The 17,009-nt window shown below is 50.1% G+C and overlaps 1 protein-coding gene across 1 annotated transcript in view; it reads right to left on the bottom strand.

Moving 5' to 3' along the window:
* Positions 1 to 17,009, bottom strand: part of LOC119962247 (inverted formin-2-like) — a 123,474-nt gene that overhangs the window by 25,574 nt on the left and 80,891 nt on the right. The window contains exons 12-14 of the mRNA XM_038790236.1: positions 8,704 to 8,806; positions 8,534 to 8,619; positions 6,720 to 6,820 (exon numbers count right to left, since the gene is read on the bottom strand). Coding sequence (XP_038646164.1) covers positions 6,720 to 6,820; positions 8,534 to 8,619; positions 8,704 to 8,806 — 290 coding nt within the window. The remainder of the gene's footprint in view (positions 1 to 6,719; positions 6,821 to 8,533; positions 8,620 to 8,703; positions 8,807 to 17,009) is intronic.

The following is a 17,009-nucleotide window of genomic DNA, read 5'->3' as shown; positions in this document are numbered from 1 at the left end:
TTCTGTCCTGAGCTCTTCAAAGAAGACAGTTAAGCGAACAGATGACTTGTAAGTGATAAGGTGTGACTGTCAGGCAATTGAGAATGCACATGCTTTTACCAGATAGAGAGTGCCACAGTGGTGTGAAAGGAGCAGTTTTGCTATAATAAAATGGTATAAATACTCAGCAGGGCAGATGGCATCTGTGGAAAGAGATATAGAGTTGACTTTCATAAGAACTGGGAAACGTTGGAAAAGTTAGAGGTTTTATTGCTTAAAAAATAAACGTACTGTCAAAGCTTTTGGTCTTGCACTCAGCAGGTCAGGTACAAGAACACAACATTTCGAAGGGAACAACAATTTATACTGCATGCTTCAATGCTTTGAGAGCATTTTCTTTTCGCAATACTCCAGTTCTGTACTACTAAGTAACTATTAATAGGCTTTAAGTAAGTGAAAGTGGAGGAAGGGGATGAGGGGGAAGAACTCAAAGGAAAGCCTACAATAGGTTTGAAGACAGGAGTGATTAAATATGGTGCAAGATAAAAGGGAGTGATAATGAAGCAAGTGAAAGAAGAAAGGATATGGGAACACAAGCCTTCCAAACTCAATGTTGAGTTCAACAATATCAGACCTTAATCTTGGTCCCATTTTGTTTTCCTTTTCTATTTTCGTTGTTTTCTTCCTCCATTTTATTTTTAGGTGTCAGCTGTTTATCATTTTTTCCATTCTTTCCCCCTGTCGACACATCTTGGGCTCGATCTAACAGCCCTGTTGACAATGGCTATAAATTATGCAATGGCTGTTAAACCTCATGAGAGGCCAAAAACAGCATTTTTGCCAATGAGATTTCAGTTTGTGAACCTCCAAGCCTCCCTCCCGACGTGATCAGGTTCATGCTCAGGTGGGGTGCAAGCCTCATTTGCTTGCATCACCTTCTCATTAGCTGGTGTCATGACACTAATGGCCTTACTGTATCTTCCCACCCAGCCATGACCATGCCAGGGGCACATAGGAAAGTATAGCTCTTGGGTGGTAAGGACATGCCTGGGAATTTCCCCTGGCACTTTGGGAGTGTCCCCTGTGGGGGTTACTGACACGGACCCCATCACATCTTCAGCCCTCAGGCTGCCCAATGAGCCCCCGGGGCTACTCCATAATGATAGGGGTGTGAGCGGAGCTGTCCCTGAGGCTCCCCCGACACCTGCTGCTGCCAGTCCTCGAGACACACTGCTGTCTCAACCAGGGTAGGCATGCTCGCACCATGGAGCACAGTAAGTTGACCAGCTTCATCTGACACTGCGCCACATCACCCATGACTGTGCCACCACCTTCAGGGTCTGTGCCACTATGTATGCACCATGCTAACATGTCGGCCTTTCACCCCCTGCAGACAATGCAAATTGGAATACAATCAGCAATGGTGGCCTCCCTCCGATTCGCTGCAGCCCTGGGGGATGCACTGCGGTTGTACGAGCGCCTGTCATTCGAGGACCTGCCGGCCCAGGAATGCCATCAAAGACTCCGGCTGAGCAGGGGGACAGTGCAACATATCTGCCAGATATGATGCACCTGCATTGCGGGGGAATGAGGAAGGACACCCGTTCCCGGTGGCTGTCATGGTGATGGTCACCCTGAACTTCTACGCCACGGGGTCTTTCCAGGCGTCAAGTGGGGACTTGTCCGGAGTCTCACAGAGCTCGGTGCACAGGTGCATCCGCATTATCACTGAGGTCCTATATGCCCAGTCGGCACAATACATCCATTTCAATATGGACTGAGCCCACCAGGACAACCGGGCAGTTGGGTTCACCACCATCGCCGAGATGCCCCGGGTCCATGGGGTGATCGATGGGATGCACCTGATGAACATGCAGCTGGTGTGTGACCATCAGATGCGCATCATGCACATTTACGTCCAATACCTGGGCAGTGTGCCTTCATCTGCCGCACTCAACGGCTTCCGGTCTCTTTGACACATACCCCCAGCTGGCGGGTTGTCTCCTGGGTGACAGGGGTTATCCACTGTGGTTGCGGCTGATGATGCCTATCCAGAATCCATTGACTGATGCGGAGATCATGCAGCAACTAGGGTGTGATTGAGCGGTGCTTCAGCATCTTGAAGATGCGGTTCAGGTGCCTGGACTGCTTTGGGGGGCCCCTACAGTATGGCCCGCATTGTGGTGGCCTGCTGCATTCTCCACAACATCACGCAGCAGAGGGGCGACGTACTGGAGGAGGAGAATGAATGCCACGCTATGTCTGACGAGGAGGATGCGGGGGAGGGCGAGAATAGGCAGGACATGGGGCCTGGACAATGTGTGCGTCAGGGCCGTTACGCATGGGATGCTCTAATCACCTCCACTGATATCTGTTCTTTATGCCTATGATGTCTTCCCATCTGTAAAGGTTCACTGTCCAGGGTCACACGTGAAGGATAGTTACTAATGAGAGATACTGGAGAGACACCAACAATTGTGAACCTGCATTCATTAGGGACAAGGACATTCATGCCTCGAGGAAACAAAGAAGTGAAGGAAGAAGACTGAGGTGAGGAGAACAAAAAACAGGTGCGAGAATCTCCAATCATGGGGCTATGTCCCCATGCCCGCGAAAAGGCACGCGCGGAATCACTCTGGACGTACCTGGAGTAAGTTCACGGTGATTCTCTGATTTGCAGGGGGCTAGCATGGCCCCGACCGGGGAGTGCGGCTCGCAGCTCCGGCCCTGCACTTCCGGTCGGGGTCCGCATATGCGCATGGCAGTGGCCTGTGTCGGCCGCCCTGCGAGACATGGCCAACCCACACCGTGGACCAGCACCAAGAAGATAGCCCCCCCCCAGATCGCGCGTGCCCGCGAATCGGTGGCCCCTGATCAATAGCCTGGCCGTACTGGAGGCCCCCCGGTGAATGATCCCCCCGCCCCCCAACAGGGCGGCCGCGGACTGAGTCTGCAGCTGCCATGCCGAGTGCCCGCCAGGTGGAACCATGAGAGAACCAGGCCGGCGGGAACTTGGCCAGCTGCACTTGGAGAATCACCGCGGGGCCCTCGTTCAATGGCCCCCGACCGGCGCCGTGTTGACTGCACACACCCGATTGGTGGCGATTCTCCGGGGACCAGAGAATCACAGGAGCAGCGTTGGACCCGATCCCAGGTCTGACGCCCATTCTCCGCCCCTCCGCCAAGCGCAATTTTAGAGCGGAGGCTCAGAGAATTCCACCCCTGATATCAGTGTGAGAGAGCCATAATTGGTTCTTGGAAATGAAGCAGACATCAATCTGAAGGTAGTGATGTTAAAATCTTGACTTCAAATTAGCTTAAATACAATTCAATTATTTGATGCAAGTTTATTCAACTTCAAAGTGGGGAGTCGATGGCGTACTGATATTGTCACCGGACGAGTAATCCAGAGGTCCAGGGTTCGAATCCGACCACAGCCGTTGGTAAATTCTGAATTCAATACATACCTGGAATAAAACGTCCAATGATGATAGTGAAACCATTGTCGATTGGTGTAAACACCCATCTGGTTGACTAATGTCATTTAGGAAAGAAAATCTGTCACCTGGTCTAGTCTACATGTGACTAGGACATTCATGCCTCGGGGAAACAAAGAAATGAAGGAAGAAGACTGAGGTGGCACAGTGGTTAGCATTGCTGCCTACAGCGCTGAGGACCCGGGTTCGAATCCCGGCCTTGGATCACTGCCCGTGTGGAGTTTGCACATTCTCCCCATGTCTGCGTGGGTTTCACCCCCACAACCCAAAGATGTGCAGGGTAGGTAGATTGGCCACACTAAATTGCCCCTTAATTGGAAAAAATAATTGGGTACTCTAAATTTTTAAAAAAAGTCTACATGTGACTCCAGATGCACAGCAATGTGGTTGACTCTTAAATGCCCTCTGAAATGGCCTAGCAAACCATTCCGTTCAAGGGCAATTAGAGATGGGCAACAAATACTGGCCCGGCCAGCGACACCCACATCCCGTGAACGAGTAAAAAACCCATTAGAACCAAGTTTGCCAATATTGATAAATACTGACAACACTAAAACTGACCCACGGACAACTGACAAACTAACTGTTCTGGTTGTCATGAATCAGACAAAATGGACATTGAAAGAAGTTTTCTCAAATATTCATTATTTTCTCAGACAGTCAGTTGTGACATTGTGATGTGCTCACGTTTCCTTAACCAGAAGACATAACCATTACAGTCCTTTGTGGAGACTGTTGTCTCCAATATGGAAGCCAATTTCTCCCACTGTATGTGCCTCCATGCCGTCGCTGACACACACACTTCTGGCCCCTCAGCAATGACTACACTGCAAGAAGATCTGCAGAATATTTTCAAGTGGCGAGATTCTCCGTTTTGCCGGCTCCCGGGGGTTTCCCGACGGCGTGGGGCTGCCCCACAATGGGACACCCCATTGACCGGCCAGCATTACGGAGAATCCCGCCGGCGGGCCGGGGCAGAAATGTGGCGTGGCGGGGCGGAGAATCCAGCCCAAGCTATTTGACAGCATGGATACATTGCACACTTATGCACAGGTAATCCCTGCCCAAATTTGTGCTCATATACTGAGGACTCTGAGATACTCTGACACTTGCTGAGTTGGCAATGATTCTCTGATGGTGTCCTTCTTTTCATGACAGTCGCTTTTTGCTGCAAGCTGGGTCTCCTGGAGGGGGATTATGGTCCCCTTGATATCGTCTACCGGACCACTGTTCTGGATCAGGGCAGAACACATGGGCTCCAGGTCGAGGAGGATGGAAGTACAGATGGACTGCATCTCGGTGAACGTTTGGGCCGCAATGTTGGCTTGAAGAGGTTGAGGAATACACCAAACATTTCGGGGCACATGATTTTCAAAGTGGACCCGCCATCAGGAGTTGGTAATTGTAAGTTAAGGGGGAACTGCAAGGCTTACAGGAAATAAGTCAAATAATTGCTCCCTCTAGAGGACTGAATTGACATTTTAGGCAGGGTTTTCCCTGCAAGCTTCCAAATTCTGACATTGGGAGACTCTGCATTAGCGGATGGATTCAGAACACTATGGGCGGGATTGTCCGACACCCCGCCGGGCCGGAGAATCGCTGGGGACGGTGTGAATCTCGCCCCACTACCCTGATGCCGGCCTCCCGATTCTCTGGCGCCAGTTTTTCAGCGGGGGCAGGAATTGCCCTACGCCAGTCGGGGGGCGTTGGCAGCGTCCACCCCCCGGCGATTCACCGGCCCGCGATGGGCTGAGTGGTAACCCGCTTTCGGCGTGTCCCGCCGGCAGAAAATACATCAGGTCCGTACCGGCGGGACCTGGCTCTGCGGGCGGTCTGCGGAGTCTTTGGGGGAGGCGTGGGGAGCTCTGAACTTGGGGGGGCCTCCACGGTGGCCTGGCCCGTGATCTGGGCCTACCGATCCCTGGGCAGGCCTATGCCGTGGGGGCACTCTTTCCCTCGGTCTGCCATGGCCGGCACGGAGAAGAACCATCCTGCGCATGTGCTGGGATAATGCCAGCACACGCTGGCGCTCCCGCGCATGCGCCAACTCACGTCGGCCGGCGGAGGCCCTTTGACTCCGGCTGACGCTGCGCCAAACCCGCCGTGAGGATTCCGCACCTTCCGGGCAGCCCAATGCCGGAGTGGTTCACGCCATTCCTCGGCATCGGTATGGCCCACCCCGCCAGGTAGGGGAGAATCCCGCCCTATGACCCTTAGCTCCGGGTGGGTCTAGATCCGCACTTTGAACAACCCTGACATGCAACATATATACATAATTTTAACTATTATCAAATCATATTTTGTGATGTGCTAGTAAACCAGTGTTACAGCCTCCTGGGCTATATCACGGTCAATTCCAGCCACAATGACCCGAGTCGCAACACAATTGAAATTAAAAATGATTCTTAGAAAAATGCCCAAAGTCTTTGGTCCTTGGCTGCCCAATAATTACAGTCACCAGGTTTGAAAATTTAAACACAATCAATTTAATTAATAATAGCTATGATTAAATATGCACCAAATACAACAGGTTAACTATTATATAATTCCTAACCCCACCCACTTAAACTTACCCCACCCTCTACACACACAAGACAGACATACTCAGAGGGGAAAAGAGGGGTGTTAAAATAGTGAGCAAAAGGATAAGATTGTTTCAGATGGTGGTCTTCTAGCACACCTTCCTTCAATTTAAGCTTTCAGTTTGAGGTTTCTGCTTTCTGTCTGCAATGACCTTCATTGTAGATTCATTCAGGTCTCTGCAGTTACAGAAATACAGCAGCCGTGCAGCTTTCCTGGAGAAAAACAAGAGTGAAAGAGAGAGAGCAACTTCTTTCCTCTTCTTTCCAGGGACCAGACTGTCCTTCCCTGGTTCTCTGAAAAAAATCAGCCCTCTCGGGCAGGATCAATCACCTCCTGTTACCAGGCGAAATACAGCCTTTAAGCCCATCCATTGGCCATCAGCCAACCAATTGAACGGAGTTCAACTGAACATTTGGGTGCCGAAAGGTCTGTGTTCTGTTGTCCAAAGGCTGGCCTTGGTGTTCGCTTTTGAGTTCCTCACTTCCCCTGCTCATCTTAAAGGTGTATGTCCATTAAGCATCCATGGATCAAACCGATAAACAGCAAAAATAAAGAATGAGGGAAAAAGGGAATCAACAGGAAGGGGCCTAACACCAGGAACAAATATTTGGAGAAAAATTTAAATGTTTACTTGGTTGAAGTCGAATATATAATACTCACGTTCACATGCCGTTTTAATCAGTCCTGCATTTGGCCAGTGAAAGGTTTGTAAAACTATTATGTCTTCACATGCCAGCAAGCAGTCAATTCGTAGCTCATAGCTGTTGGAATGATAACAAATCAACTGTATGACATACTTCTTAATTGTCTTCATTTACTGTTTCCTTGGTAAGATTGAATATGTAACGACAGCTGATGTGTGGGCACGTTTTCACCATTCAGAAATCAGACAACACTCACAGTCGCTGGGAAAGAGGGTGTGAGCAGGTTTGGAAGGGAGGAGGTTGCAGCTCCTTTGATGCTCTGATGCATGCTGTGATCGTCTGACAGAACGTGGGTTTGAGTCCACACCTTGTGCCAGCAGAGGGAAGCACCGAGAGAAATCAAGTGCATCTCCACGGGTTTGATGACCAACACAAAAAAAGGCTGAGCTCTGAGAAACAGATTGCCCCTCTGCTCTGTCACCTCGGGAATGGTGCGTGGCAAACAAACAAAAATTGGGATTAAAAAGCATGGATTTTGTATACTTAAATGAAGAATTCATGCATTTTAACACACTGTTTAAAACATAGAACATACAGTGCAGAAGGAGGCCATTCGGCCCATCAATTCTGCACGGACCCATTTAAGCCCTCACTTCCACCCTATCCCCATAACCCAATAACCCCTCCTAACCTTTTTTGGACACTAAGGGCAATTTATCATGGCCAGTCCACCTAACCTGCATGTCTTTGGACTGTGGGAGGAAACCGGAGCACCTGGAGGAAACCCATGAAGATACGGCGAGAACATGCAGACTCCGCACAGACAATGACCCAGTAGGGAATCGAACCTGGGACCCTGGCACTGTGAAGCCACAGTGTTAACCCTATGCTACCGTGCTGCCCACAATTAGTCTGGACCTATAAAGCACATGAGCATTATTACATCATTCCCCAGAAAGATAGCGGCTGTGAAGTTGGGCTTGTAAATCTGCACATGGTGAATTTCGGACCGTTGAATCAGACAGAATGCAATGAGCAGAGACCAGGCAAAGAGGGAAATTGAGAGCTGCACCGGCTCTAGGGTTGCTGGCGCCCCAGGCAAGCTGAACTTCGGCGCCCTTGGGGGGGGGGGGCGGGGCCGAGGGAGGGGGGGGCGAGGCCGAGGGGGGGCGAGGCCGAGGGGGGGCGAGGCCGAGGAGGGGCGAAGGGGGGCGAGGCCGAGGAGGGGCGGGGGGGCGGACCCGAGGGGGGGGCGGACCCGCGGGGGGGGGGCGGACCCGAGGGGGGGCGGGGGGGCGGACCCGAGGGGGGGGGGGCGGGGGGGGGGGCGGACCCGAGGGGGGGCGGGGGGGCGGACCCGAGGGGGGGCGGACACGCGGGGGGGGCGGACGCGGGGGGCGGACCCGAAGGGGGGGCGGACCTGAGGGGGGGGGCGGGGGGGAATGAGCGGAGGGGCGGACCGAGCCGGGCGGCCGCCTTGGGGGCGGGCGGCCACCGCGCATGCGCTGGTTGGCACCGGCCCAACTGCGCATGCGCGGGACCCGAGTCTCTGGCGCCCCCGAGCACATGGCGCCCCGGGCGACTGCCCGAGTTGCCGGTGCCTTGAGCCGTCCCTGATTGAGAGGGCAAGTCACTTTAAATATGTCCCTGCATTGCTTATTGCTAGCTCTAGATCACAGTCCTAACAGAAATCTCCTCTTTGGTTGCTGGTGGTACCTCTCTTCAAATCTAAAGAGGAAAGCAAATGACAAACAGACAGAGTGGGGGATGTAATCTCATTTTCAGTTTTTCTATGTTTTATCACTGGGATTTATAATGTAACATACATACCATGGCACATTGAGAAGACAAAGGTAGAAATTATCTCCTTTCTCCAATTTTTCTTTTTCTTCTTTGTAAGGTATTATATTTTCTCTCTGTACATGGTAAATTAAAATGTTACGATAATAAATGTATAAAGAGGAAAATAAGGTATCAAGTCTGAGCTCAAACCTGCTTACTTCATGTTCCTCTGGCAGTAGCTTCTTAAGTTGTTTCAAAACTTCCACATCAAAGTTAGATCTGATGCCCTTTTGGACCATGTCTGCCAGTTCTTCATTAGAACTGTAAATGTATTAATTGAAAACATGGTATTATTTATGTGGCGATCAATGCTGGGTTCACTTGCAAAATCTGGGACAAGGTACAAAAGAAGAGATCACATCAAAGAAGGTGTCAAGATAAGTTAAATGCAGTAGTTCTGTTTAATAAAAATAGGGCCACATAATGCCACTTTGTTAAACGTTGATTGCTCACCCATCTCACAACTTATTGATCGCTGACCATACAAACCCAAATGGCACATATTACAGCTACTGTAACGCACTTAAAAATATTTTGACGCAACTTCCACTGCACGATGAACTGTCAATCACTGAGACTCTGATTGGGCTACAGCTTTGGCACATGTTATGCTTGTGTACTCTTTCAACTTACAGTTTGTCTTGAGTTACAAAACAAGATGGGACCTAACGTGAGGCAGCATGAATATCGATGGTCCTGTGTGGTGATCTGCCACTGAATATATGTGTGTGCTTGCATTAGGGAATGTACGACAGTACCTGTATTACAGGTTTTCCGGTAAGCCCCTGCCGGCTAGCTCCGCCCACAGGGAGCAGTATAAATATTCATAAGTTTCCCTGAGATGCCATTCTACAGCTGCAGCCGAAGGAATAGCATCTCACTGTAATAAAGCCTCCCTTGTACCGATTCGAGTCTTTGTGTGCAATTGTTAGCGCCACAATTTATTACAGTGAGATTTTCCAACATCATGGACATCAGAATTCAGCCCGATCGCCTGCAGCTGGATCCGCAGCCGCTGCACGCCAGGAAAGACTTTAACCACTGGCTGCTGTTTTCGAGGCCTACATCACCTCAGCGGACCCTACACCATCGGAGGCACAGAAGGTACAACTCCTATACTCAAGGTTGAGCTCCAGAGTGTTCCGGCTGATTCAGGACGCGCCTAACTACGCCCGGGCCATGGAACTTCTCAAAGAGAATTACGCCCAGTCGACGAACACTCTGTTTGCGGGGCATGTACTCGCCATTCCCGTTCAGCAACCGGGTGAGTCGATTGAGGACTTCTGGCGAGCCCTTATCCCTCTAGTATGGGACTGCGACTGCCAGGCCGTCTCGGCCACGGGACATTCGAATCTCCTCATGCGGGATGCCTTTGTTACGGGTATTGCATCGGACCCCATCCGGCAACGACTGCTGGAAGGGGCTGCGCTCGATCTTGCGGCAACAAAGACTTTAGCGCTCTCAATGATGGCCGATTCCCGTAATGTGCAATCCCAACCTGCCCACCGCGCGGCCCACCCATCCTACCCCTCGTGGACCCCGCAACCGAACCCCCCGACTAGGGCCGCTCCCGCGCAGTATGCCTGCGCTGCTCACCGCACCGCGCACCCTGGGGGTCCCCGCTGCTACTCCTGCGGTCAACAGGAGCACCCCCGCCAGCACTGCCCGGCCCGCACCGCGACCTGCAAGAAAGGCCACTTTGCAGCCGTGTGTCAGGCCCGCGCAGTTGCCACTATCGCGCCCGAACTCTCCTCCTCGCCTCAGTTGATCGCGTAATGGGCCCTGCCATCCACTGCTCCCGAGGCCACGTACGATCAGTGGGCGCCGCCACCTTCCTTCCCCGACTCCATGTGCGATCAGTGGGCACCGCCATCTTTCGCCGCCCCGCCATGTGCGCACCATGGGCGCCGCCATCTTCATCCACCGACTCCATGTGCATTCCATGGTTGCCGCCATCTTGCCCCGCCCCCACAACGTGCGCTCCATGGTTGCCGCCATCTTGCCCCACCCCCGCAACGTACGCTGCATGGGCGCCGCCATCTTCTTCCCCGCAGGTACTCCAGATGCCGCCATTTTGTTGTCCTCCCCTCGGAACGGGACCACGGGACCCGGGTCGCTGCCGCTACTCATCGGACTCGTAGGACTCTTCGGTCGATCGCCCGCTACTCGCCTCCATGACGCTCGACCAATCCCGTCCTCGCAACCTGGCCACCGCTTCTACGATGGTGCTTATCAATGGCCACGCGACCTCCTGCCTCATTGACTCCGGGAGCACGGACAGTTTCATCCATCCAGACACGGTAAGGTGCTGCTCCCTCATGGTCCATCCCGCCAACCAGCGGCTCTCCCTGGCCTCCGGATCCCACTCTGTTCTGATCCGGGGTTTCTGTGTCGTCAAACTCACCGTACAGGGTGTTGAATTCAACCGTTTCCGCCTGTATGTTCTCCCCAACCTCTGTGCGACACTTTTACTGGGTCTGGACTTCCAATGTAACCTCCAGAGCCTCACCCTCAAATTCGGCGGACCCCTACCTCCCCTCACCGTTTGCGGCCTCATGACCCTCAAGGTTGACCCTCCCACCCTCTTTGCCAATCTGACTGCAGATTGCAAGCCCGTTGCCACCAGGAGCAGACGGTACAGCACCCAGGACAAGACCTTCATCAGGTCCGAAGTCCAGCGGCTGCTTCGGGAGGGTATTATCGAGGCCAGCAACAGCCCCTGGAGAGCCCAAGTGGTGGTGGTTAAAACTGGGGAGAAACACAGGATGGACCATCAACCGGTACACGTAGCTCGACGCGTGCCCCCTCCCTCGCATATCTGATATGGTCAATCAGATTGCTCAGTACCGGGTCTTCTCAACAATTGACCTGAAATCCATCTACCACCAGCTCCCCATCCGTAAATCGGACCGTCCCTATACTGCCTTCGAGACGGACGGTCGACTGTATCAATTTCTTCGGGTTCCCTTCGGCGTCACTAACGGGGTCTTGGTATTTCAGCGAGAAATGGACCGAATGGTTGACCGGTACGGACTGCTGGCCACGTTTCCGTACTTAGACATTGTCACCATCTGCGGCCACGACCAGCAGGACCATGACGCCAACCTTGCAAAATTTCTCCACATCGCATCTCTCCTCAACCTCACTTATAACAAGGAGAAGTGTGTGTTAAGCACAGACCGCTTAGCCATCCTCGGCTACGTAGTCCAAAACGGACTACTGGGGCCCGATCCTGACCGCATGCGTCCCCTCATGGAGCTCCCCCTCTCCCGCTGCTCCAAGGCTCTCAAACGATGCCTGGGGTTCTTTTCTTACTACGCCCAATGGATCCCACAATACGCGGACAAGGCCCGCCCACTGATCCAGTCCACACAATTTCCCCTCACGGCTGAGGCACAACAGGCCTTCGCCCGTATTCGCTCAGACATAGCCAAGGCCGGGATGCACGCAGTAGACGAGACACTGCCCTTCCAAGTAGAGAGCGACGCTTCAGATGTCGCCCTTGCCACCACTCTAAACCAGGCTGGCAGACCCGTGGCATTCTTTTCCCGCACCCTAAAAATAAGGTGAAGTGACAGATCACCCCTATTCTATGACAGAGTACTACCCACCTTAACCCCCTTTCCATTTACACAACACTCTGACATGCACACATGTGCAAAAATATCGATGGTCCTGTGACATATTCTATTGCAAATGTGGCTCACTGAGTCTGAATGCTATGGGCCTGTTCTGACTTCAGAGGATTGGGCAGGCAGGAAATGCACTGTGAGAACTGCTGAAATCCTGGCATCTGAAGAAAAGCGGGGAATTCTAATTTCACGGTTAACATATATCCTTCAACCTACACCATCCGGTCACTGTTACTGAAACTTTGCTGCATACAATTTAGGTCTGTCTACATTACAACAATACCTGTGCATTTTAAGTACTTGATCAGCAATCATTTATATTGGGACGCCCTGCAATTATAAAAGGGAGTATGTAAATGCACAATCCTTCTTAGAATTAGTCACGGAACATTTGCCATATTTATATCACAGGTAGGTCTGAGCGAGCAGCCTTTCAGTGCATTGGATAAGAGAGGACAGTCACTCACAACACTTTGAATCCATCACTGAGATCAGCGGTAGGATGTCATTATCATAAGAGCATAAGAAATAGGAGCAGGAGTGGGCAATTCGCTTTGTGTCTGCTCCTTCCATTCTGAAATATCATGGGTGGCATTGGGTAATCTTTTATCTCAGTTAAAGACAATACCACACTACCTTGATGCTCTTAGCATCCAAAATACAGTCGATCTCCGCCTTGAATACTCTGAACATCTACAGCTCCCTGTGTTAGTGAATTCCAAACATTCACAGCCATTCGAGTGAAGATGTTTCTCTTTATTTGAGTTCTAAATGGCCAAACCAATATTCTTGAGATGCTCACTTCTAGTTCCAGCTCCTCAACCACTTTGCTTGAGGAGCTAGCACAGGTATAATGGAAGAGGGACCGGAAGAGGAGAAAGATCCTGTAAGATACCCCAGCCTTGTAGAAAAGCAGCAGACATTATACAGCTTTAGTTATTAGTCAAAGGAAGGAGATGCAATAACTAATTATGATAACCCATACATCAGTTAGTTACCAAATATAATCATATAAAAGCAAAATGCTGTGAATGCTGGAAATCTGAAATAAAAACAGACAATGCTGGAAACACTCAGTAGCTAAGGCAGGATCTGTGGAGAGTGAGAGACACAGAGGCCCAGGTTTTCATTGCTGGTTGGGTTCGGTGAATCAGGAGATTTCCTGACAAGGTGTGGCAGACAACTCTGGAATGAATGCAGAGGTTGCCACATGTGGAAGCGAGTTCGGTGCAAGACCCGCCTCTGTGTTCTGGTATGGTGTTTGAATGACTAAAACTAAAAAAATCCCTTGAGCCCTCATTCCTCACCCCTACACATTTCCATGCCCCCATACCAACCTATTTCAATCCATGCCCCCACCCAGCCCCCATGATTCCTCACACCCTATACCAACCTCGTGCATGTAAACCCACCTCCATTGCCCCATACAACACGCCAATTTAGTGTCAACTAATATCAACCCATACCGCCCACCCATCATCCTTTCCCTTACCCACTTTATGCCAACCCGCCTAGCATCCTTGAAAGGTTACTTGACAACTTTGACACTTTCTGGCCAGCTTTGAAACATGGCCAGCTCTTTAACACTTCCTTTATGGTTAGATAGGCCTGTAATACCTTCTTGAAAGCTGGACAGTTCCTTGACAACTGGACAACTCTTTAAACCTTCCTCGACAGCTGGACAGGCCTTTGACAATTGGACAGCTCTTTGGCAGCATAAGCATGTTCGCGTTTAACAATACCAAAGGGTGTCTTATATCTCCCAAATGTATCCCGGGACCCTATCCAAAGAAGTACCTTACTTCTCCAAAGGAATACCCTGGTCATCCAAATATATCCAACAAGTTCAGTCCTCCTTTTACCTGTTCTATTCCAATTTCCACACTTCTGTTCTTCTAAAATCCCACGGAAGGAGGCTGATTATTTAACTGGCCAGCTGCTTCCACGAATTGTGCATGTGTGAACACTGGCCCAAATCCAGCCCCCCTCCCGAAAGGATGAGAAATGCAAAGTTCAGGGGCTCTACTGGGAATTTACATCCATTTCTGGGACTTGTGCCATGAAGGAGGGCCTCTCCGTCATGGTGACAATCAGGGCCAGAGTTAATGTTTCAGATCAATGATTTTTCAACAGAAGTTCGACTTTAGATTGTTCCTTGCTCATCTCTCTTCCTGACCTAAAACTCACGATATGACGACCTTACGGAAATGTTCCCCCAGAGACATTGGGTCCACTTGGCCCAGTTCATTCTCAGCACCAAATCCAGCAATGCCTCCTGTTATGAAGGCAAAGTTTATATGATTGTTACATTTTTAACCGTTTTTAAAATTTAAGGTAAAGAGAGTCATGTGGTCGGTTATGAATTCTGTCCGACAACAGGCCAGGTTGGCATTTGTGACTACGCTAATGTCCTCCCTGAAACGTGCACAGCTGAGTATGTGCGCAGCAGCAGGAAGGACCACCTCACTTCCCACCCCACCCCAGCACTATTTAAAGTTAGCTGCTAATTGATTTCAACTGGCTCTATCTTGAGTTTGTAGAAGTGCCATGAGTTTTCTACTGCCTTTTAAAGTGGGCAAAATTCAACAGGGATGATGCTGCACATGATGAAGAATTGGTTCTGATTCCAAGGGGTCTTGACAGATCAGTTGCTCCCAGTCAAATGTAATGAAGTACCTGGTCTGCATCGTGGACAAGATGACCAACCATCGCATTTTTTTTATGGGATTGTCCCATTTGTGCATCCCATATATTTTCTTTACAGGATGGTATATGTCCTGCAGATGCAAAATTGGGCGCCTGTCTTATTTTGCAGCTCCCTGTGTGTCTTGGGTATTTTGCAGGGTTACGCTGTGTTCCCACAGCCAGCCACAAGGTGGCAGTGGAAGCCCCAGAGAGCAGCTGAACTGGCAGTCAGCCAGTTTGCAACTTGGAATCCAAGCTCAAAAGGAAGGCTGCTGTAGCTAAATGGCTGAAGTTATAATGCAACATGTTATAACAAACACACCCTCTGAAATAGTGACTGTAAATGGCAAAACATCTCTCGTACTGTGGAATTGTTGTCAGCCAGATTCTGCAGGCGGGCTCAGCACCACAAACCATTTTTTTTGCTATGATGTGGAGATGCCGGCGTTGGACTGGGGTGAGCACAGTAAGAAGTCTTACAACACCAGGTTAAAGTTTGTTTCAAACACTAGCTTTCGGAGCACTGCTCCTTCACTTGAGGAAGGAGCAGTGCTCCGAAAGCTATTTTTTGTTGTTGCTGTAACTGTCCAGATTTCAATGAGCAAAGTGTGTGTGGGTGGGAAATTATGGGAGGGGTGTGGTTTGGGTTAATGGAGAGAAATGCTGGAGGGTTTGGCCTCTACTGATTTATACTGAGGTGATATCTGTAGACTGCTGCTGCAAGAGTGTATTGTAGAGACAGACACGTCTGTGGTACGCAATCACTTTAAACTGTCTGGAGGAATGTGTGAATAAGGATTAACATGTGCATTATAGATGCTATCCTTCACTCCATCTGGGAGAAGATCCAAAAAGGAAATGGGAGAGGAGGAGTAGTAGAGAATGCTCAGACCAACTGAGGGGCTTTGATCCCTTCCCTGTGTCTCACAAATTGAACAGTAGTCTAAAGGCGATATGCCCAAGTGGTGGCAAAGGCATCATTTCAAATCGCCACAGAGATACAATGTCATTCGGGATTGATTTTGAACAGAATTAAATCTGCTGCCCCCCCTGAAGCACCACAAACAACGCGATTCCCCACACCCCCATTGTCACCGAGAATCAGTGTCACAGACAGAAGGAGGCCATTTGGCCCATTCTGTTGATGTCAGCTCTTTCAAAAACAAAATTTGAGTACCCAATTATTTTTTTCCAATTAATTAATTTTCCCACCTAACCTGCACATCTTTGGGTTGTGGGGGTGAGACTCACGCAGACACAGGGAGAATGTGCAAACTCTACACGGACAGTGGCCCAGGGCTGGGATCAAGCCCCGGTCCTCAGCGCTGTTGGCAGCAGTGCTAACCATTGCACCACCGTGCCGCTCGACGCCAGCTCTTTGAAGCAGCAATTCACCCAGTACTATTCCCTCACCTTCTCCACATAGTACAGCACATTAATCCTATTCAGATAGTGACACAGTTCCCTCTCTAACTCCTCAATTCAACAAACATTTTCAGGCAGTTGCCACAATTATGAGGTTTATAAGACTGTTATATTTTTGGAATGTAGTTTTAAATTTAGGGTACCTGTACTGCAGTCTGCCTGGCAGTAAGGTGGTTTGATTGCCAGAGATCAAAGGAAGGCTTAGATTGTTTTACTGAGAAGAAGGTGCAAGGTATTTATGCTTGGAGACAATGCAGCAGTTTCTGGGGTTGCAGTGAGTAGAGTTTGAGTCTCCCAAAGTCCCAGAAAGGTGTGGTTTGCATTGAATTGTAAACAATTGTGTTTTAAACAGCCCATTTATTTCTAAGATGAATAGGAATTTGGAGCAAATGCTAATTAGTATTTTTTACTTGAATGCAAGGCACAATGTGTTCCATATTGCTTTGTGGAAGAGTCAAAGGAGGCCCCTTGATCAGGTTACAAACTGCCCTACAAATCAATTAATACCAAAGAAAGACAGCAGAGGTCAACATGGAGAAAAGGCTGCTTGACTTTGTGAGCTACCACTGCCAGATACAGGAGGGAGATGATCTCTAGCCAAAGAGAAACACAACCTGCAGCCATTTAAAGATTCCAGGCATGGCCAGAGGGTAGCAGAACCACCAGAGCAGGCATTACTGCTTATGGTGAATTTATGAAACACTCTAAGTACTGAGGAAAGT

This window comes from Scyliorhinus canicula, chromosome 2, assembly GCF_902713615.1.
Source record: "Scyliorhinus canicula chromosome 2, sScyCan1.1, whole genome shotgun sequence".
NCBI classification, from domain to species: domain Eukaryota; kingdom Metazoa; phylum Chordata; class Chondrichthyes; order Carcharhiniformes; family Scyliorhinidae; genus Scyliorhinus; species Scyliorhinus canicula.
Note: the sequence above shows the minus strand (reverse complement) of the source record. Positions and strands in the feature narration are given on the sequence as shown.